Source organism: Cygnus atratus, chromosome 13, assembly GCF_013377495.2.
Source record: "Cygnus atratus isolate AKBS03 ecotype Queensland, Australia chromosome 13, CAtr_DNAZoo_HiC_assembly, whole genome shotgun sequence".
Classification (NCBI taxonomy): domain Eukaryota; kingdom Metazoa; phylum Chordata; class Aves; order Anseriformes; family Anatidae; genus Cygnus; species Cygnus atratus.
The window spans coordinates 16,601,939-16,624,474 of NC_066374.1; the positions used below are offsets into that span (position 1 = coordinate 16,601,939).

The 22,536-nt window shown below is 35.7% G+C and overlaps 1 protein-coding gene across 2 annotated transcripts in view; it reads right to left on the reverse strand.

Moving 5' to 3' along the window:
• Nucleotides 1–303: 303 nt before the first annotated feature.
• PCDH11X (protocadherin 11 X-linked) overlaps nt 304–22,536 on the reverse strand; it is an 85,410-nt gene continuing 63,177 nt past the window's right edge. The window contains exons 3-5 of one of the 2 annotated variants that reach the window (XM_035541839.2): nt 13,868–13,915; nt 8,286–10,772; nt 304–1,866 (exon numbers count right to left, since the gene is read on the reverse strand). In XM_035541839.2, the coding sequence (XP_035397732.1) occupies nt 1,861–1,866; nt 8,286–10,772; nt 13,868–13,915 (2,541 nt within the window). In that variant the 3' untranslated portion in view covers nt 304–1,860. Of the gene's footprint in view, nt 1,867–6,141; nt 6,205–8,285; nt 10,773–13,867; nt 13,916–22,536 lie in introns of those variants that run through there. The other variant, XM_035541838.2, reaches the window with a different exon arrangement.

Consider the following 22,536-nt stretch of genomic DNA (forward strand, 5'->3'; position numbering starts at 1 on the left):
CTCAATAATACGTCTTGAATAAACTCTTTACTATATCCGGAATGATGTTTCAAACCACAAGAACTGGCTGAGTTGTGGTATTGTGTCAATAAATATCATTACTGTATGTCTAACCACTGAATGTGTTGTTTAATTTCAAGCGTAAATGATGCAAGGATATGGTAACTAGAAACAGCAAAACTGTCTTACAGATACATAAACATCTTCTCAAGAAAATGATCTCATTATAGGAATTAATTTTTTTCTTTAACAGTCATAGCTATAATTATGCAATACAATATGCTAAATTACAATACATACTTCAGTATTAATAGAATTTATTTTACAGATCAAATAGCCAAATACACATTTTTGAAGGAGCCAGATAGCAAATGTGGAGGATACTATAGGCAACAGTCATGGTAGACATTCTGCAGTCTAAGAACTGAGGCAACGTGAATATTAAGTACAAGCCTATAAATATCTTTACATCAAACATACAGTAAGGTGTAATTTCATGTTGTAGTCTAATTGATCAATCATTAATAATTTTGCCTTTAAAAGAAAGTTATACATACTGTATACATCCCAGTTAAAAGTGTCATTCATTTTATTCTAGCAAACTAATATTACATGTCTTCATATAAGTGCAGAAAACAGGGTTCTTTATACTCCTTTGCTTCCTAAGAGATTTCGCATTGCGTATGAAATGCAAATATTATAGATGATACATATTAAGCATTATTTTCTAAAATGTGAAGCAATATACAAAAATTTGCAACCAGGCTGCAAACCAAGCAATGATACTCAAATTATATTTGTTAAATGAGCCATACTAAATAACAAAACAAATTTAAATTAAAAAAAAAAAAAAGGTTAACTATATAGAGAAATAATTTGGAGAGAAAAAAAAAAGCCATTTTTTTCCCCACGTGCTGGCTAACAGTGCAAGAAGTTCTAGGTTCCAACAAATGTATACTATTTCCTATTTTATCACACTAAAAAGTAAGCCACTGGATTTATGACTTTTTCTAAAATAAAAGTATTTGAAACGATTAGCTGTATAGCACCTGTTATGCATTATCTAGATTCCAGCAAGCAAAATGCAAATTAGATTTTATTTTAGGAAGTTAAGTGTATACTTTTGAGTTATTTAAAAGGTGATCATTTTTTACAAAAAATGGTGGTCAAGAAAGCAGAAAGTACTTTTTCACTACTACTATTGTGCCTATAAAATGAGAAAGCAGTGATTTGATCAGTTCTATTTATGATCCATAGCAGCAATATTATCATTAAAAATATTATGGAATAGATATAAATACCACTTAATTCTTAATATGTGTAATGGTGCTATATATGACAACAATTCATTTGCTTTTCTTTTTAATGCAGGGAGTATAAAGAACTTTACATTCTCTTTTTAAAGCATGAATAAAATTTATTGCTCCCTTTAATATACTTATATAATTAAAACTTCTAATTGTTTCAACTAAAATAAATAAGGAAAAAATCTGGGACAAGAAGATGATTACAAGCAAAATTAGAAAACAATAGATTTACCATAATTGCCAACTGTGAGGAATGATGGGTCACATTACTTTTTTCTTAGCAAAACTACGTTATAGAACACTATAGCACAATGTACTAAATTTTTTTGTCTTTTCCTTTTAAAAAATTCTTGCCCTTGATACCTTTCAGTAGGGCAGCTTGAACAGTTCATCGTCACTTCCAAACCCCTCTGGAGATCAGACGATAAATTTCTTCGGCAATCAGAGACAGGACAAGGGCTTTCTCGTGCTATTTCCTTGTTTTCATGTTTGCTGGCTTAACATCATTGTGTACACGTACGACTTCAGTATATAACATCAGATGCGATGACGTTCAGAGCTGGCAAACAGAGAAACAGCATGAGAAAAGCCCTTTCCTGCATATTTTTCCCCATATATCGTAAAGTTTCCTTCCAAATTTCTACCATGTCAATCACTATGGTTTGAGAAGTACCTAACTATTTTGTTTCAAAGTAACCAACCACTCTGGGGTGTGCGTGTGTGTGTGTGTTTACAGGTTTTCATACACACACAAAGATCTGCACACTTCTATATGCACACAACAAAAATGCTAAAACTGGAGTCACAGAAACGGCTTCTACATACGTTACCCTAGGTTTCTTTCTACTTTTTAGTTTATCAGCTTGAAACCCCGAGTGCTGTATCAAGCGTACAGATACATCAGAAGACTACCACAGTACCTAAAATAGGTTCTATAGAGTTTTGGCAGATTTCATTTAAGAGCATATTCCCTAAGAACTAAAAAGAGCATAAAATATTTTGATTTGAAGAGTTATTTTGCATCTTTAATCCATGTTTATCATCAACAGAGTTAAAGTCCACAGAATTCACTGAAATGAAGCCATTCAGATCAATTATCTCTCAGGAAAGAAAACACTACCAATAACACAGTCAACAAGACACTAGTCACTCACTGGTCAGGAAATTGCTATCAAGTGCAGATCATTGAATGCAACACCTTCTGGGAGAAAATAGGAAAAGAAAGGAGTGTGAAAATTAAACTGAAGTTAAATCAGACTTCATTGTTGACAATGGTTGGTAGATATAGGCCATTAAAATAAATAAATGAATAAATAAAATAAAAGCTTGGGTCACTAAGAGTAAAAGAGAAAACGCTTCAGCTCAGCCTTGGAAACATGAAGGTGAAATGTGCTTAATGTTCAGGAAAAATCATACATATTTATACTGCTAGTAGTCCAAGGCAAGCTGTTATTGGAGAGGGAGTGGAGCATCATTCTAGCTTGCCAAACAATCACCCAGTTGGTAACGCTGGAACTTTGTCTAACAACTTCCGTATAAAGTCAGTCAAACAGCTTCTACTGGGGAAAAAAAAAAGCCTTTGTTTTTTTCCAAGTTATTTTCTACTTAAGTGTCATATTCAAATTCTTTCACTTTCTCCTCAAAGAGAACATTAATTTCTTTTTTGTTTTCTTTCCATTTTTGCTCAATTTTTATTTTCTATTAAGAGGCAATGGAGACCATTTTCAGATATCCCTTCCCTTGTGTTTTCAGTGAAAAACATAGATTAAAAAAAAAAAAAATTCCAAATTGTTCCACAGAAGAAAAACATTTTCTTGACCAATTTTGCTTCAGTAATACTGCACATTTAAGTCACTGCTCACTAACTTAAGAGACAGCAAATTTCACTTATCCTTCAGTGAAATCTTTTTTCTTCAGATGTGAATTCCATTTCTTTCTGAAATATATATATATCACAGCATATCAGAATTACCAGCAAAATTAGCAGCCAGAAAGTTAAGAGAAAATAACAATAGTCAGAATCATAGTGATCACTTTTGAAGCAGCTTCTGGGAAGGGCTTATACCAACAAACTTATCTGATGTTTAGAAGAAAATGTTCCTGGAGCGTAACTTACTCCGCATCTGTCAGTGCAAAACACTGGTGTTACCTATACACTTTTCAAGTATCAGACACATCAGTACTGCCTACTGATGATTACAGGATAGTAGATTAAACTCACTTATTATCCAAAACAACAAATATTTCATCTAAGGATTTATATATCAGGTGAGTTTTCAGAGCTGTTTGTTTTGGGAAAAGCGCAATATTCTTTTAACTCACATTCTGAGCACACTGCTCTCATAGCAAGTGGAAAACTGTAATGACATTTCACCACATTTCAAATCAGAACCAGAAGACCAAATATACCATAACTATTAGCATGTCTAAGCAGTTGCTAGTGAGACAGTAGGCCCCCAAAAGGCAAGGTATTTTAAATGAGGTCTACTTTCCATATGGAGTTTTAAAAGAAATAGAATTTCTATCTCCAGTAAGTTTCCAACAAACAAGTTCAGCAGAAATCACTGTGCCATTTGAAATTTCCATTCATACATATGGGTACGGTCACACATGGCAGAATCCTAGCAAATAAAATCAATTAATGAAGATTTACGGCAGTAAACATGAGAAAAATCAATCTGCATGCCTGTTCATTCTCTTAACAACCTCCCAAAGATGGTATAGCATGCTAGCAGTGGAGATGTTAACATACAGACTGCGGTCCACTGCAAAGCAGGCAGGAGCACCAAGCACAAAATCATAGATTCGGAGCGTGATGATATATTACAGCTCTACCAGTTGGAGAGGTGGACTGAAACCGAACCAAGTTGTGCCACTGCTGCCTTCGTGACCAGTCACGCTTCTTCATTAACAGAAGGTCAAATAAAACTTTTCCTGGAGTCAAAGTTTAAGGTGACAATAAAACAGGCCACAGAACCCTTCTTCAGTGAGCAGGTGATTACTTTATGAGATTTTTTCTGTTCCTATAAAATGCATTATACTATTTTCAAATGAATGAATGTTGGAAATCACATTAATTAAAAGAAGGAGACATGAAGGAGGAGGATGCATGGGAAATTTTAATGAACCTTTGTGGCCATAGTTTTGTAGAGCCCAGCTGCCAGAGCTAACACTGTATAGCGTAATTAAGCAAGCTTCGATTAGACAGGTTGTTGCCTACCTAGACAGGCATTTGAATTGTCTGAATGTTGAAAGTACCTGAGCGAAACTTTCAGATTAAAAAATAGTTTCATACTGCAGGAAAACTAGACTGAAAAAAACTGTCCTTTCTTTTCATCATTCCAATGCAAATAAAAAAAAAAGATTTGTGACAGTATGGAATAGTTCATAGAGTCTGCTCTCACTAAGGTAAATGTCAAAAGCAATTAAGCTTTTACAAAGCTTGCAGACAGATAAACTGTACATGTGCTGTATGTTTTTCTACCAAAGAAATACATTCTGCTAAGAGGCTGATGACTACTGAAACAATGAAAACCTGATGACACTGAAAGTTAGCTGGATTTTACAAGCTATATATCCTACTTTGAAAAAACATATAATGGACAAGAAGCCCCTTCACAATGTATCACATGGCAAAATTTCTTTAATACAATTACATCTACATACAGCATCCCACAAGAAAGCATGCTATTCTGAAGGTTCCAATTCACTGTCACTAGTATTCACTAATTCCTACTGTGTGACTAAAATAATATTAACATCTCTTTCCATTGCCCTTCCTCACACACAACTACACAGAGAAGCTTTTTCTCTCTTCTTCCTCGTATCACCATTAGCGCCACACATTTTTCTCTTGAGCTTCCTGTAGTCGATGATCCAATGTGTCCTCAGCTGCTTCAGGAGTCTCTGATTCCTTCCCCATAAAACTTTCAGCAGTTGCTATTCCCATGTTTATTTGCCCACATGGCCAGTGAAGAGATATTTTATTTTTTCAGTATATAAACCTTTTCATCTTCTCTTGCATGTTTTTTGAGTACAATTGTTATGATTTTCTGTCATTTCAGAGATCACTTCAACAAATTTAACAGTACAGCAAAGAAATAATTGCCTTTTTTTTAGTGACCTGAATCAATACCATTCAGACATTCACAGAATTTAGAGCTTATAAAACAAAACGAAACAAAACCACATAAATTTTTATCTTTAACTCAGTTTTTCAAATATCTGAGTAGAAATTTAGGCTTGCATTGCATGGACAAAGCTAAGAACAGTTGAGATGTGAAGCCTGTTAATATCAACATCCATTAGAAAATGAAAACAAATATCTTCACAGTGAGTGTAATCTTCTTTAGTCTCCTCCTTCAGAGAGCTTCTAGCTTGTAAAAGGGATGCATCACAGTAATTGTTAAAGTAAAATATTTTTTCTCACATTAAACATATTTCTGATTTTCATTTCTCAATCTAGCACATTTGTCTTTTTAACTGAACTTATATTCTATTCTCCTGGCTGTCCTACATTTTTCTGAAAATTCAGAGAGTGCATAACATAAATGCATCATTAACCACAAACATCCTGGTAATCTCCAAGGATGGAGGATGTAGGGCAGCATGACATCTGAAGTATTGTGGTAGAAGATTACTTTTGTTTGTTTAATTTCTTTACTAGCTGACAGCAACAACGCTTAAGTTAGTCTGTCCTGAGTCACCTTCTATAGCTCCACAGCAGATAAAACTACACAGACCTCAATATACAGAAACAGGTTAGGAGTAAGAGTGACTTTTAAAAAATCCCACTGAGGTTAAAGAAATATACTTGTTCTCACTTACCATGAAATACAATTCTGTTATTGTGATCAAAGTCCAACACAAAGGGTTTAACTCAAATGGCCTCTCTTGCCTAATTTATGTAAATAAATGCATTATTTGCATTATATTTAAATAAGTAATACAAATACCAATTTATGGTTGAATGGTGAATGTTGTTTTCTAGCTAGCATAAAGGGCCATTGCCAAAGAGTAGTTATAATTTCTCCAGCAATGTGGTCACTTTCATATTGAAAATTAAACCTAAAAGAAGGATAACTGTAGATTTAACAAAATCACTATGGTATATTCTGAGCATCATACCTATATATTCTATTATATATAATACACATATATATTTTCAGGTACAGCTATATAAAGATAAGCTACTGTCAGGTAACGAGCATTGCAAAGCAAACAGTTCTATCCTGCTCTCCCCGACAGGAAACGCCTGTCATTGACCTTTAAGGTACAGATAAAAGAAAACACTTTTTTCCAACCAGCTTCTGCAGAAGAGAATTGCTTTCCATTCTACTTTAAAAGTGCCTGAAAATGGAAGAACTAGGTTAGTAAAAACCTAGAGTGTCATGAGTTTACCTTCTTTGTTAGCAGAATTACGGCATTACAAAGTGTTTTTGAGCAGACAATGGAAGAACCTTTTTGGCTCAGAGGAGCTATACTGGAGTCCCTGTTCTCAATTGAAAAATCACTTGGATCAGGCCTCCAGAGATGCTGAAAACAGCACCACCCTCCTCGGAGTTATGAGAGTTCAGCAAGATGAATAAATTAGGAAAAGGCTTTTCTAACACGCAACTGAAATTAACACATTCAAATACCTTTAATACAAAATACTCAATCTCAAAAGCTACACATTTTCCACTGCTGTCTTAGAAGTAAGAAATTCTAGTGTGTTTTCCTCAATTTATCAGTTAATGCAGCTAAGCAAAAGATGAATGTTTTAGAGCATATAGCAATATGAACTACCATACAAAACTGTGTTGTTAAGGGGAATAAAGTAAAATAACCAACCTGTTCTGTAATTTTTAGTAATATGATGCGTAGTGTGCATAAAGAGTTTTTTTAAGAACATTTCGATATCACTGTAGTGGTAATGAAAGAAAGCCCACAGGAGAAAATTCAAAACCTCAACTGGAGCAAAAAGTCTAGCAGACTTCGTCATGCTGAGGATATGTTCCCAAACAATAATATTAAAATATATTATCAATGATATAACAAACTCTTTAGAAATATTGTTTCTTTAATGATTGATTCCTTCACCAATTAAAACTTGACTACAAAACTATTTTCATTGAATACTCTGTGATATTCACAAAGAAAAAGCAGCAAACAAACAGCAAAGTTTTATTATTAATGATTTTTTTTTTCAGAACATGGATGGAAATTAGATTCAATTTCCAGTGACTTACAGCCTTCTACAGTGTCTTGTAGGTCCTCATTTTAATTTAATTTTAAATTAAGGAGTCTTTAGACATTTCCTATGCTGTACTTAATTTCTGAGAAGCTAGTATCTGGTTTATCAAGCATAGCAGCTAAAAAGCGAGAGGAATTATACTGATGCTTCCAATTTTCCCCTAGCTTTGCCTGTTGACTGCGTCATTCTACCAGATTTAAGTAGTCCAGTACTTTTCTAGTCTGAAAATGGCACTGAAGCTCTCAGAGGAAAATCCTTGCCTGCTTTTGAGGGACCTTGAAGTAAAGCTGTGCCCAAATGAAGGCTGCAATTCCAGACTCCATTAATATTAAGAACCACTTATCAGATCCTGTAAAGCTTTACTGCTTTCCACCTGGCCTAGATTACTTCAATTCTTGAGCATACAATACTACAGAGGACAGTATCGTAACCCCTCTGTCTCACAGAGCTGCACAACGTACTGTAGTAATGCAGGAAGTGCCATACTGCCATCTGCAGTCAGGAATACCCACCAGTGAAATAATTCACTGCTCCATTTCCTTACAGCCAGTAATCACTTTAATTATTTCCCGTTAACACTGATGGATCTCAAATTGTTTACATTTCAGTGCCCGGATCAAACACAACCTTTCAAACTTATAATCCTTGCAGAGAAAGTTATTACGCAGTGCTTAGAGGTAGAGCTATATGAATGGAAAAGCACGAAGTGAAGGAGAAAGAGAGAACCTTAAAATTTCCATTACCTGTCTGGTGTGAATGGGGCCTGGGGTCTTGAAGCCTCCTTGACAGCTGCATTCGGAAACACTGTAAGGGTCCGAGCTGCTTGATGAGCACTTGGAGAGTGAGTCACAGCCCACCACAAAGGTGTTATCTAGAGGCAGTTCCTGAATGACATGGTGCTTCTTGGGGGGTACAGGAGTCTCAGGTTTAATTTGAAAGGTAGGCTGTGGAGAAGCAGACTTGTAGTGCTTTGCCAAATCTGGGCTATCAGGTTTAAATGTGGTTGGTGTGGTGGCCCAGTTATATTTTCCCATAGTCTGTTCTTCTAGCTCTACAGGAATGTCTAAAGTGCCATTTATGTGCTCATGGCCAGGATCATCAGGCTTAGATTCTTCAATAGTCACAAAGTTGAGGAGGAGACTTTTTGGAGAGCGCTTCTTCTTCTTCTTCTTCTTCTTGATCTGCCTATTCTCTTGGTTTGGGGAAACCCATTCACCACTCTGCTTGTTTTTTTGGACAACTTTGTGCCTGGGCGTCTGGCGGCACCGTACTAAAGCAGTAACAAAAATTACCAGAATAACTGTCATTGTTCCTGCAATAATCGCTATTATGATCTTGACATAATCATTGGTTTGTGGGGTTATCTCACCATCCCCAATGTTCTGGCCAACTGGAGTTTCCATATTCCTGCGCACTAGCTCTTGTACATAGGAACTATTGGTGACTGTCTCATTCACAAACAAATGCACAAGAGCTATAGTATAAAGAGACTCCGGCTGTCCTAGGTCATTGACTTTTATCACCAGTCTGTGCAAGCCATGATCTGATGTAATTACCTTCTCTTTCAAAGTAATATTGCCTGTTAATTGGTCAATTGTAAACAAGCCCCTTGAGTTCCCACCTATGATGCTGTAACGGAGCTCTGCATTCATGCCTGTGTCATTGTCAACTGCAAAGACTTTAGTAACTACAGACCCTGGACTGGATGATGTTGGAACCAACTCATATGAATAATTAGATGAAGGAATAACAAAAACAGGCCTGTTGTCATTTACATCAACAACATTGATGGTCACTTTGGCAGTTGAGGAACGCTGCTGTCTTCCTCCATCCACAGCTTTCACCTGAAAAGTGTATGACCCCTGCTGTTCCCTATCAAAGGTAATGTTAGGCCTTATTACACCAGTAAGGGGATCTATAATGAAATTATCTCTACCATTTAATATAGAGAGAGTGACCGCAGCATTTTCTCCAGCGTCAGCATCTGTTACTGTGATAAGCCCTACTGTGCCATACATGGGTAAGTTTTCTGGCACATAGAAATTATATTCATTATGTGTGAAAGCAGGGCTGTTATCATTCTGGTCCAGGACTGACACTGTCACAGTAGCATTGGTCTGCAAGGGTGGCATCCCATTATCCTTAGCCAGTACAGTGAAGGAGTATCTGTCTTGCTTTTCTCTGTCCAACTTCCTGACTGCTGTCAGAATGCCTGTACGGCGGTCAAGGTTGAAAATGGGGGGTGCATCAGAACCCAGAATATAGCTGATCTCAGCATTGCGCCCACTGTCGGCATCTGTAGCACTTATCTTGGTTAGCTGAGTACCTGGAGCATTGTTTTCAGGGATGGAAAGACCTATAATAGGCTGTGTAAAAACTGGGGCATTGTCATTTTCATCTTTAATTTTGATCAGGAGCATTGCAGACTGGTTTAAGGGAGGTTTCCCTGAATCTGAAGCCACTATTTTAATAGCATATTCCCGTGTTGCTTCATAATCTAGAAATGTGGCTGTTTCCAGGAGAAACTGATTATCAAACACTGGCTTCAGCCTAAAAGGGACATCATGATCTGTAAAACAAGTAACCTTTCCATTCAGATCAGCATCCTTGTCCATTACTGTTATCAATGCAATTTTTGTATTAAGTGGAGCTTTCTCAGACAAAAGCACCGTCCCATTCACTGGATTGATGATGTATCTTGTGTCTATTGATGGGACATTGTCATTAATATCTGTGACATTAACAGTCACTGTTGCTCTTGATGGAGTTGAACTGCCATCACTTGCCAAAACAGTTAATTTGTGTACAGGAGATTCCTCTCTGTCTAGCGGTTCTCTTATGGTGATAAGACCAGTGGCATTATCAATGGCAAACAGCCTTTTGGCCAAACTGGAGATCTGATTGCTGAAATAGAAGTGGATTTGTGCATTTGAGCCCAGGTCTGCATCAGTGGCATGGAGCTGAGAAACAGAGGTGCCTACTGGAGCATTTTCTGGAATACTAACTTCAATGTCATTTTCTTTGAAGACTGGGCGATTATCATTCACATCAGTCACTGTGACTTGCAGGATGGCGGTGCTAGATCTTGGAGGGCTTCCACCATCTTCAACTTTAATTTTCATCACATAGGTATCCTTCTGCTCCCTATCCAGGATCTGCTGGACAATCAGTTGAGGCCACTTATCTCCCTCAGGTGTCTCAATTATATCAAGACCAAACACATTTTGACCCTACAAGACACAGAAAGAATATACTTTAGCACAGCAGTATAATTAAGCAGAGAATAATCTCATTAATGTTTTGAAATCATCATGAAACATATATATGGGGGGTGGAGGTATACAGGAATACACAGTTGTGTATTTACTGCTAGTTTGCAATATCCAATTATGCTTTAAGACCAGGAGCCTTAAGAAAGCTTCAGAGCAAACACATGAAGAAACCAATAATTTGGAATAACAGGGGTTTTGTGTTTGATTGTTTTGGGGGCAGGGGCACACAATATATTGCTTTTTGTTGTTGTCTTTCTTTCTTTTTTAAACCAATTGCTCTCTTTCTACAGAAAAAAATAAAATAAAATAAATTAGGATTCTTGGACAGATGTAATTTGCTTTCTGTACCGTACCAGTGAGTGTTAAGAAGAGGAATGTAGCCAAAGTTCAACCATGTCCAAAGGCAAAGTAGTATGCATACACTGGATGATCTAATCCAATCCTCAATTTCAAGGAAAACAACAAAGATAAACGGACTATTTCACAGTTCATGGAACAACTCTGGACATGATCTGAAATCCCTAGCATACAAAGCAAAAAAGCAAAAACCACCACCCACATCACCGAAGAGGGGCTCACTACACAATTCAGTCATTAGATTGTTCAGACAAAACTAAACCATAACAGCTCATTAGAAATACATAAATTCCTTAAAATTATTCCTTTCTTCATCATGATTTATTTTCTATTTGTAGTGAAAATTACAATCCAAGTGAGAAGAGAAGATATATTTTCATTTTAAAAAATATCACAGAACTATGACATTCACTTTGAAAATAATCACTTCTTTTCACGGGGATTGCTGAATACATAACACCCCTGGAATAGCAAATGCTATATATATTGCACAAACATGGCTTCCTTTAAAAACCCTTGTGTTGACAGAGTATGCTAATACAAAAATTGGAATCTAGAGCTAGATTCCTTCCTCTGCTGTGTCTTCAGATGAGCAGAGATTAAGAATATCGCAATTATCCTCTTTTCTATTCTCCCATCACTCAACCTTCAGAAGAAGAAAGGATGTAAAGGCAGTTTTGCAGCCATATTTTCCATAAGGGCAGAGCTAAAACACAGATCATTAAAGCTGAGTGTACGGGATAAACAGGAGAAGAAAGCATTGATAAAAATGCTGAGTAATTAGGATTTTCTTTGTATGTGTCATTCTTGCAAAAACTACTTCTAGCCTGGTTCCTTCTGCACTTATTGTGCTTGTCTCTCACCTTGTGCTAATTATGTGTGTTCTGAACTGATTTGAGACACTTCAGACCAAAGGGAAAGAAAATGTTCCCAATATGCAAGTTTCCTTATTTCTCATTGTTGTTAAAAGATTTGTATTCACTGCATCTTGTTACCCACCATTAAATGAATGCATTTGTAGGTCTAATTCTGTGTAAGGCTGTACTCTTTCATTGATGTGTTTTCTCCAAGCCAGAATTTGACCTTACATAAGGAATCATTTCTTTCATGGAAAAGAACAATTCATCCACATTTCAAACATTCCTGTGCCACTTGCACAGCATTTGTAACAACATTACATTGCAACTAGGGACAGTCTAAAGTGAACTGGAATACATTTTGAAACAATTAAAAAAATACAACTTTGGCTTCTTCAACAGAAGACATGAAAAGATTATTCTTACAAAAAGTGTAAGATTTACATTTTGAACCAATTAGGTTAATTTTTCGAATGGTAATTCTACACTGATCTCTTCAAGAAGGCGAAGTGTGGGTTTCCTCTTCATCTTCAATCTGGCTAGAAGTTAGTTGAAATAAATTGCAGAACTACTCAGAAATGATGAATTACATATTCTATAGTTTAACATAGATTTCCAGAAAAATATAACAGAAGCTGGAGAAAAGGAAAAAAAAAAGTCAGCTATCTTTTTCTTCTTTATTTGTACACAACTTGACAGATGGGCACTGATTATTCTGTCATTAGATCCCACAACTACAACAAACACTTCATATAGACCTTCAATACACGCAGCTATACATATGCATACACATTTCTGCTTTTCTTTTAACTATGAGAAAGATATTTTTAATTATAGCATATGACTTAATATAAAATATATAGCTTCAATTCTCCATTACCAGCACTGAGCTACTGGAGAAACAGAAAAGAATGCAAAGAGCTCTTCCAGGTCAATTATTACCACTTGATTAATTTTTCTATATGGAAAAAGATGGTATTCAAGATAATTTCTTACTATTCATTAGAGGATTATACATCTTTTTAAAGCACTGAAATAAAGAGAAAGTTACGAAAATTATGCCTTTTCCTAATTTAGGCAAATCTGCTTTATGTTGTTTAAGGGATAAGATTAGGTATGGTGTTATGCTGCATTTTAACAACTGCATTTTCTAAGAGAGAATTCTTCCACTCTAAACAGTCCTCAAAATGATGAAACATTCAGGAAACAAATTTTGAAGATTACAAATATCTAATTCTTTCCTGCATGAGCAAAAAATTGAGAGTTAAAAAGCCTGAGAGAAACGTGAAGGAAAACCTTCAGGATTAAGTTTTGATCTATCATCATCAAAACATCGGTGATGTCAATATTTCCTATAGGGATAGATTGTTATTTGGACTGAAGTATACCTCAGTCACCACATTATCCCAGTGATCTGAAGGTTTCATTCACACTAGGAAGGCTATGTGTCCTGAGAAGTAGTATAATAGGTAATTAAGATTTATATAGTACCCTTCACCATTAAATTAATTGATAAAAAAAAATCCGTCACTTTGTCTTCATAACTATAGCAAGATGGGAGTGAGAAATAAAAAAAACGTTAACTTTTTAAATCTAAAAAGACAGTTCAAGCAATGTAACCTAGCTATCTGAGGCAGAACAAAGCTATGCCCATCTCAGAGCCAAGACTAGCTTTAAGAGGCTCTGAGCCCTAATCACAAGATTCTTTATCAGAGCTATAACCAGTTCTGTTACCTTATTCAATTTTTGTAACAATCCTTTCAGAGTATTCATGCATAAAATAATCTCTAAAATAATGAAACTGGCATACTTGTTGAACTCTGCCTGCTGTATATTTACCTGGTCATTTGTAATGGATCCAAATGTCCTTTTCGGAGCTGTTTTGGGCTGCCAAGTAAATAAAAAATGAGAGAGTTTTTAAAAAAATGGAACATTTAAGTAGGTTAATAAATACATAAACAATGAAACATGGACACCTAACATAATAATCTATAGAGCTTGAAGTGTTACAGACAGGACTGCATGTAGCAAGGTGCACCTAAAGCCTACACATAAACTTGCCTTGTACACATTGAGGTATCACAGTCTCTTATCAATCACAGTCTCTTATCACAATATTTCACAAAATCCATGGGATGTTGACTACATTTGCATTGCAATGAATGTTCTTTCAGTCCAGAAATTGGAAAGTGGGCTTCATCTTCAAGAGAAATAGGAAAAAGAGCAGCTACAGTGGTATGGTCTGTTGTGTCCAAAACATCTCATACACTTACACATATAAGTTGATAGAACATAGTAATTTCTCAAACAAATAGGGAAAATGGGAGGAAGGGGAAGAATATTGTGCTATATAACCATGCAAAAACAGCTAACATAAAAGGTTTTAAAAAAAAGAAAACCAAAAAACAACCACAACCTCAGGTTCCCATTTCAATGAATTCCTGAATTACTTGAAAGCAATTACTTTAGAATAAAACCTTTGGCTGAAACACAGTCTTGCATCCAAAGGATGCTAAAATCTTTTAAGCAAGTCCAGAAATTAATGCAGTTGTTTGCCAACTGCTAATTATTTCATATGTAGCAAGACAGAAAACCTTTGCAGTTCTCCTGAAAAATTAAAAGATGGGTCTCAGCCTCTGCTTCCTTGTCTGCTTTTGTCAAGACATATGGAACTGGTATGCAACTACAGTGCTGCGTTATCAAAGAAAAGATTATAGTAGCAGAGTTTCAATTTCTAATTCATAAAACTAGACAACAGCTATACAATGGACAATATTTTTAAAAAAAGGTGAAAATTAAACTTGCATTTTCTTTCACAGCTGACACTTTGAATGTGAAAATGTGAATTCCCAAAGCCAAGCTAAAACCCTAAACACAAAATATTCTACATGATAGGCAATAACGGATACAAATTCCTGTAACTGGTGCCTATTACTACACTCAGAGCTATAATATCCTAAGTATTGAGGCTCTAATAAAGGTCCTTTGTCTGTGAATACTTCACAGTGTACAGTTAACGTGTTCATGCATTCTAGAATATTAAAGCCTGTCAGACAGCTGTTTTGTTTCAAGGGTGCTGAGTTAATACACCTATCAGCACACAGTTTACAGAAAGGTTACTTATGTGTGTGTAATTAATGCAGTTGGTTACCTTGTCAACTGAGTGACAGTACCTCAAAAGAGAAAATAAAATTGCAAAGATAAGAAAATTGTACAATGCACAAACTCTGCAGATGCAAAGTTGCTTGCACATTTGAAACACTAGCTCTTTGTCAGAACAACTACAGACTTTTAATTTGTGGGTCAAGATTCCTATGAGTTCTGTTCATGTTTTTCTATCATTATCACACTCTGTTTCAAATAAACGTAAATGACTGCTTTAGTCACGTAATTCTCTAACGCATCGCTGTGCTTTTGGTGGTAACAGGCAACAGTTCTGAACCGCTGTTCAGAACAGCTCCTAAATCACCACCTCATTTCACTCCGACAGCGAAGCAATGTATCTTAGGCTCCTAATCCCACATTTTAGAGCTCTCAGATGAATGCTGACTGGGTGTTGGAGCAGTGTGAATCCCCAATGCCCTCCTATTCACTACCTGCTCCATAACCGTGTCAGTACTCTCAGGCAGAAGGGGATTCAAAATGACAGCCACTTGTATAAAAGAAAATAGAAACAACTGAGATGTTTCTGAAAATTCCTTTACCCTCAAGCAGAGACTGTCCAGGATCCTCAGCTTCTGGTAATTTCAGTGGGAACTGAAGGTGATGGACGCATACACATTTGGCTCATGACAAATGGAGGAAAAAAAACCAAAAACAACAAAAAAAACCCTCTGATAGGTTGACTTGTTAAAAAGTACAAATGTTTTCAAACTAATGTTCATTAAATTATTTTGTTCCCTCTTATCCACCCTAAAAAATATTTCAGCTAAGAAAAACTATGATTTCTTTAAACAGATGGCATCTTCAAACCCATATCCTAACCTTTTACCGGGAAGTTACTTAGCAAGAGTATCTTACTTGATCTGAGGCCCATTTAAACTGAAGTTCAACTGCGAGTAAAACCACTGTATCTTCCTTTTATGTTAACACTTTTAGGACAAAATGTTGAGAGAAATTTTTGTCTGAATGGCATGAATATCTCACACACACACCTCTCTTCTGAAATCCAGAAACACTAAGAAAATAACTTAATAAAATAATATCTTCTCTGGATTTTCATCACGACGACATTCTTTCACATGCAGAGTCCATACTTTCATGTCTGTTATCACTGCGTTATGAACTTTGACATTAAAAAACACAATCTCAATGCAGAAAATTTACAATTAATGTGGGCAAAATGTAATAGAATGACAAATAACCTAATATAATAGAGATCTTTTCTTCCTTTTTGATTAGATTTCTCAACAGTTAGGTTCTCCCAACATTCACAAACAGTTTTTTACAGATTGTAAGCCTGGTGCAGACACTGCTAAAATGAACATGATAGTTAGCATATCTCAAGGCCTTCACCCTCTGCAGGGTTTTGTAAAACTCAGAAGAGAAAGTTTATGTGGGACATATAACTACCACAGCATCTGTTTTTTGCTTTTGAAATAAATGAAGATGTGCTTTTCCAAATCATGAAAGCTTATCCTTTTTGCACTACGAGAAAATAACAGTGGAACTACCATTTTAAACTAGCAAAGTGTGTAATATAACACAAATGCAAGACGCCCCTTCACTGCACACTGGAAGTTAATAAATAATACTGCAATTTCAGATTAATAAATCAGAAAGAGTTGCTCAGAAGATATACAGAGTGCCAGTAAGTACTAAAAATAGTTCCAGAGAGATTGAATTCTTCAATACTCCAGAAGTATCTTACGGTGTCTTCACCATACTGATCAGGAGATGCTGGGGATAAACCAAAAATGTATTTTCTGGTGTTGGATTTATCAGAAAGCCAACTCATCATCTTCCTTCTCCCATATTTCTGACTCCTATTTATGTGATTCAATAGAACAAAAGCAAAAGAAAAAAGGAAGATGCATTTTCTTACTGTACAGTAGTCATTGCACCTTGAAACCCAGTTCTGAAATCTTGTGATACCTGTGTATATTGAGGATTCCAGTATATAAACTGTCGTGACTTTCTGTTTAAGTTATATTCCTAAAAATGCCTCCCTCTTAGTTGTTTGGGATCCAAAATCTTACGACTGAAAGTGTATTTGATACACACTTTTAGAAGTAATCATATGCAATAATATATTTTTTCTTATAAAAATCAAATTCCGATTTCATTCTAATTCTTACTTCCAACGCGAATCATTACAACTATATAAGGAGAGGAGTAATTTAGTATTTTATTACAGTGATACATAGAGAGGAGTAGTTTTTAAGGTCTTCCAGGAAAGCTACACCTACAACTTATCTAATACATTTTAAACTTGTCCTCCACATACCTGTCATTAATTTGAATACACGTTATTTCTCAGACTTAAAATCAGTGACGAAGTTATTAACGCAGTAGTCTAAAGAACCAAATCCACTGCTGAATTACACATTGTAGATCTATCTACCTGCTGTCATGTTAAATTTTAGCTGATGTAATTGATTTGCAAGAAAGGTAATAATATTCAGACTGTTAAAATGGCATGTTTAAAAGGGAAACACCAAACACCTAACATGCCATTCCATTTTTGCTGCTCTGTTTTTGATCACTACTAACAGTTAAGTCTTGAATATACACTGAATGTACAACTTTTAAGCATGAAAATCAGAAGGGAACTATAATATCCACCTCCTGTTGCAAAGATCTAGATTAGTCCAACCAGGTAACATATATTCTCTAATAAATTGTAAACCATCGAAACTTCAGGGCTGAGACAAGCTCTCGCACAGTTCCTGGGTAAAGTTGCATGAAACAGTTCATCTTACAGCCTATCATTCACTTTGCTGGTGTCTCCGCAGGAAAAGTAACATGAGAATAAACCAAGCAGCTGAAGTGTTACTACTTCAATATGACAGCAATGTGACTGGCCTCAGACAGACTGTACTATTCCAGAAGAAGCAAATGAAGCGAAGATCGTTCAAGCTAATTCTGCCCAGCAACAACCTGTAATCCAAGTAAGAGAAAAGGCAAGCTTTCACTGGTCTGGGTCAGCTCAAAGTTCCTTCCTGAGCTCAATTCAGTGCCCTAAGACAGATGTTTCCAAACAACATTAGGCACACTGTTTGTGATACAGTAAAACCTTTTAACATGCACCCAGAAACTAGACCTGCTGCTCCTTCCTTAGTGGAAAATACCAGGTTTTTGGCAGCCAACACCATCGCAACCACCAGTGTGGCAGCGTGGCATTGCTAACAAGCCAGAACCGGGAGCCTTCCCTGCACTCCTCACACCTCCTCCCCTGCGATGGTAACTTCAACTTACAGAGCCATCACAGCACGAACAGGTGCTCTGAATTCTTCAAGAAGTTCAAGCTTCTATATTCTAAAAAGACGGTGGTGTAAACAACTGAATCTACCAAACCCAAACTACTAAAATAAAACAACCTAAAGTCAAGCAAAATTGTAAGTTAATGAAGTTAATCAAGTGTGCAGCTCTGACTAGACATAGACATGCACCATACTGTTCTACAGACTGACCACCAACATGGAAAAGGAAACACGCCTCAAACTCTCCTTAAACAATTTTGAGCTTTGACACAAGGACTTAGTTTAGACCTTGATTTTTACACTTGCTTAATTTCTACTTCTTTAAAATAAAGCGTTTAATGTATTGTTATGATTCTTGTACAAGCTATTAAGCTATGAAGAAGAGTTCAATTTCTCACGTTTATGTATCAGTGAGTTAAATGAACAGTCCACTGTAACTTTTGTTAGACATATTACTATTCGTAAAACACCTAGGAAATTCTACCAACTACTATGTGTCATCACGTAGACATCAAATTCAAAGATACTGAAACAAAACAAAACAAGGAAAAAAAATGGGATTGTATCAATTATTTCAATTATTGCACAGAAATCTACATGACCGCTCAGTACAACAAAACAGTTTTCAGTTGTTATATGGAATGACAGCTTAGAGCATCATAAGGTAGCACTATTTGTTACGCATCCTACCTACAGAGTTAAAATTCCACTTCTACCCTCAATTAACTTTACTGTTACTGTACAAGAGGCCTGCTGTGGGTATATGTGGATGAATCCATTGTAAAATGTAAAATTAAATGAAAACTGTTCTGAAATTCAGCATTATGGCTTCCAACAAAACAGCAAATCCTAGAGTAAATTACTGAAAGCGAGTATGATAGCTAGAAGGACAGAGCTTCCAGGAGGGCTAAGCTTTATTAAAGTTTTTCTTTATCGTGCTCTTAGGCATAACCTGATTTGTTCCAACAGCTGCCCAGAAGGAAAAGCCAACCGATCGCTCCAGAGGAATACGCGTATTTACATCTCTCTTTGCATTTAGTTTTTAGTCCATTCAGAGGCAGGCAGCACACAGCACTACAGCAAGAGCTTGTATTAAAGCTTGTAAGATTAAATGAATCTTACTTTACCCAGCAAGGCCATTCTCAGGTCAAGTGAATATCACTCATATCGCATAAGGAAACTGAGGCACGGAAAGCAGAAGTGACTCATTCAGAACTACTCTGCAAGCCGGTAACAAATCCACAATGAATCTCCCAGTTCAGTGACCCTCACAAATCAATCACATCAGAGCACAAAATATATGATTTATAGAAAATACCATGAAAGTACAAATACTGCTGTTTTAGATACCATTACAGAATGAGAACAGGATTTCAGTCTCTAAGAAAACTGCCTAGGCAACCTTAAAGAAGACACCACTATTTCTCATACAATCCTGCTCTAAATAACAAAACAAAACAAAACAAAAAACTTGATTTAAATTGCTTGTTTTATTCTCTCTGGTTAGTAAGAAAGACAGATGATAAAAATGATCATTTATGGAAGTCATGAACTTTGTAAATAAGCACTGTGCACCCATATATCACACTGCTAAAAGACAGGCCATTAGAATGGTTTGTGTCCTTTTCATTTTTCATTCAAACTCTTTCAATGTTTTTTTATTTGTTTCTTCTGTTTGTATGATTGAAGTGCACGCACCTTTGCCTTTTAGGACCCCATCCTCACAAGCAACCCTGAAAGCAAAGATCATCACGGAAACAGAAAAAAACTCTATTCCTGTCCATGCTGCCTACTGCAGTCTTATTTAGTACTTAACAAAACCAATTGTGCTGGTAGAGACAACTATTTGAGACTGAAAATGGAGAAAAGGAAAGACGAAACGAATAAAAATCCATCTAAGCTTCTGATGTGAAGGTGTACGGCAAAGGTCACAAAGCTGTAACAAGACACTTCGAAATCTGAGTAATAATACAAACAAAAGCCTCAGAAGCAGAGATCAAACATACACTAACAAGTTTATTTCTTTAACTTTGTTAAAGGCCCAGTTGGTCAGCCAACATGTTTGCCAAGAACTCTGGGTGATGCTGGAAGGTCCAGCCTTAAATTATTCAATTATTCAAATTATTATTTTTTAAGTGAGCACAAGACAACTACTGGGTTACTTCAGAGGTTAAAAATAACTAAGGATAATGTAAAATCCTACGTAAAATTAGCAATACTTCAAGGAACTGATTCATGTTCTGATATTTTACAAGCAAAGCAGGTACCTTGGATATTCAGCCTGGATGAATATCTCATTTATGTGAAACAATAAAAGGTGTGCAACACTGATAGAAAGAAGGGGAGTTCTATCACTCATTTACAGTCAATTTATATGACTGATTTTCAAATTACGGTATTCACACTTTATGTTGGCTTTCCATACGAAGGTCAATTCACCAGTGGTAAATACTAACGTAACTGGCAACATATTATTTTTGAAGTTACATGGGAGAGAGGATGGGGAATAAAATGGAAAGCACTACTTGGTTTATACCTTTAAATGTGCTACAACAAATAGGCTTGGAAAGTCCGTAATGGAAATAAGGATGAAAATTACGTGACTGGGTTTAAAATGAATAGAAGAAGTAATCTTAAAGTGAGAAACTCATATAATACTTCATCCTGAAAAGCACAGAGGAACAAGCTGACTCTTAAAAAAAAAAAAAAAAAGACAATTTTCTTGATAAGGCAAAGAAAAAAAATTACAATAATTTGACTTTGGAACATCAGCAATAACCGAAGCAATAATACACATCACATTAATAGAGCCAGTAATTATAGCACAATGTGAGAAAAATGTGTTTCAATACTGACAGCTGATGACTCAGAATTCTTTCCTTGTACCAATGTTTCTTTTTTGTTTCTTTGAAATTGTCTGAAATGCTCTTTGCTGCATGTCCCAGCTTCAAAAGCTCTACAGGACTTCAGTGTTCAGACCCATTATAGTTCTGGGCCAGGGAATATAAATTACTTTGTAATAAACCTTTCTTTCAGGAATAAAAATAACCATACTAATGCAGTCAAGTGCCACAATCCATGGCTGACAGTGGATTTAAACGTATTCTTTGACAGCTATAAGAATATAATTTTGGACCTATCTTTTTTCCTCACTGTACTTCCTCTTGAAAGGAAGAAAAACATTGCAGACTGTATATTCCAGTTAAAAATGGCAAGAATTATTTATATCTCTATCACTAACAATCCAATATTAGAGAAAGCTAAAAGTAAAATTTAAATCAATAACATCATTATTGGATAAGCTTCTTTAATATTATAATTTTATATTTCATGACAACTAAAACCAGAAAAAAATTGACAGTTTTGACTGAAAAAAATGTTTTCAAAACATACCTCAAAAAACAGAGGTGATGGGAAAGTGAGTTGGGGCAAAAGAAAAATCTAAAAGTTTGGTGAATATTATAATTCTCCTTTATTTTTTGGTTTCTTTGCTGAGCATTTTGAAAATAGTAGCAACTTTTTGGTCACCTCATACATATGTGTGGAGAAGACTAGTCATGAAATAACTTGGAATTTTTAATAATAGAATTGGAATCATATTAGGATTCATATGAAGCCTGTTGTCAATATAACCAAAGGTTTCTCACGACAGATACTGAAATATCAGTAAAATTTGTATTGCTGCATCCACAATGAGTAAAAGCAGCAGAAAGTAATCCTCACAAACTGATTGCAAAACTAGAATTACGATGGATTCTAAGAACTTCTACAACCCTTGAAGCAATACAGAGCATAATTAACTATTTCTCTCCTAAAACTTGCAATAACTACTTTTAATTTGATCAAAAAAGCAATGGTATTCAAACTAAATTGTTCATACTTGGATGGTGCTTACTTTAGTAATAAGGTTCTAATTTAGTACGAACATTTTAAGGAAGAAATCTAAAAAACAAAAAGTCTCATTGGATACAACTGTCACTCCTATCTATCTTTGCACTTTTCAACAATGCAAGGTATCAAAGAGCATCCTAATGCAAATGTTAGCAAAGCATACAGTGGCATCCTTCTTTTCACCTGAATTCCCTG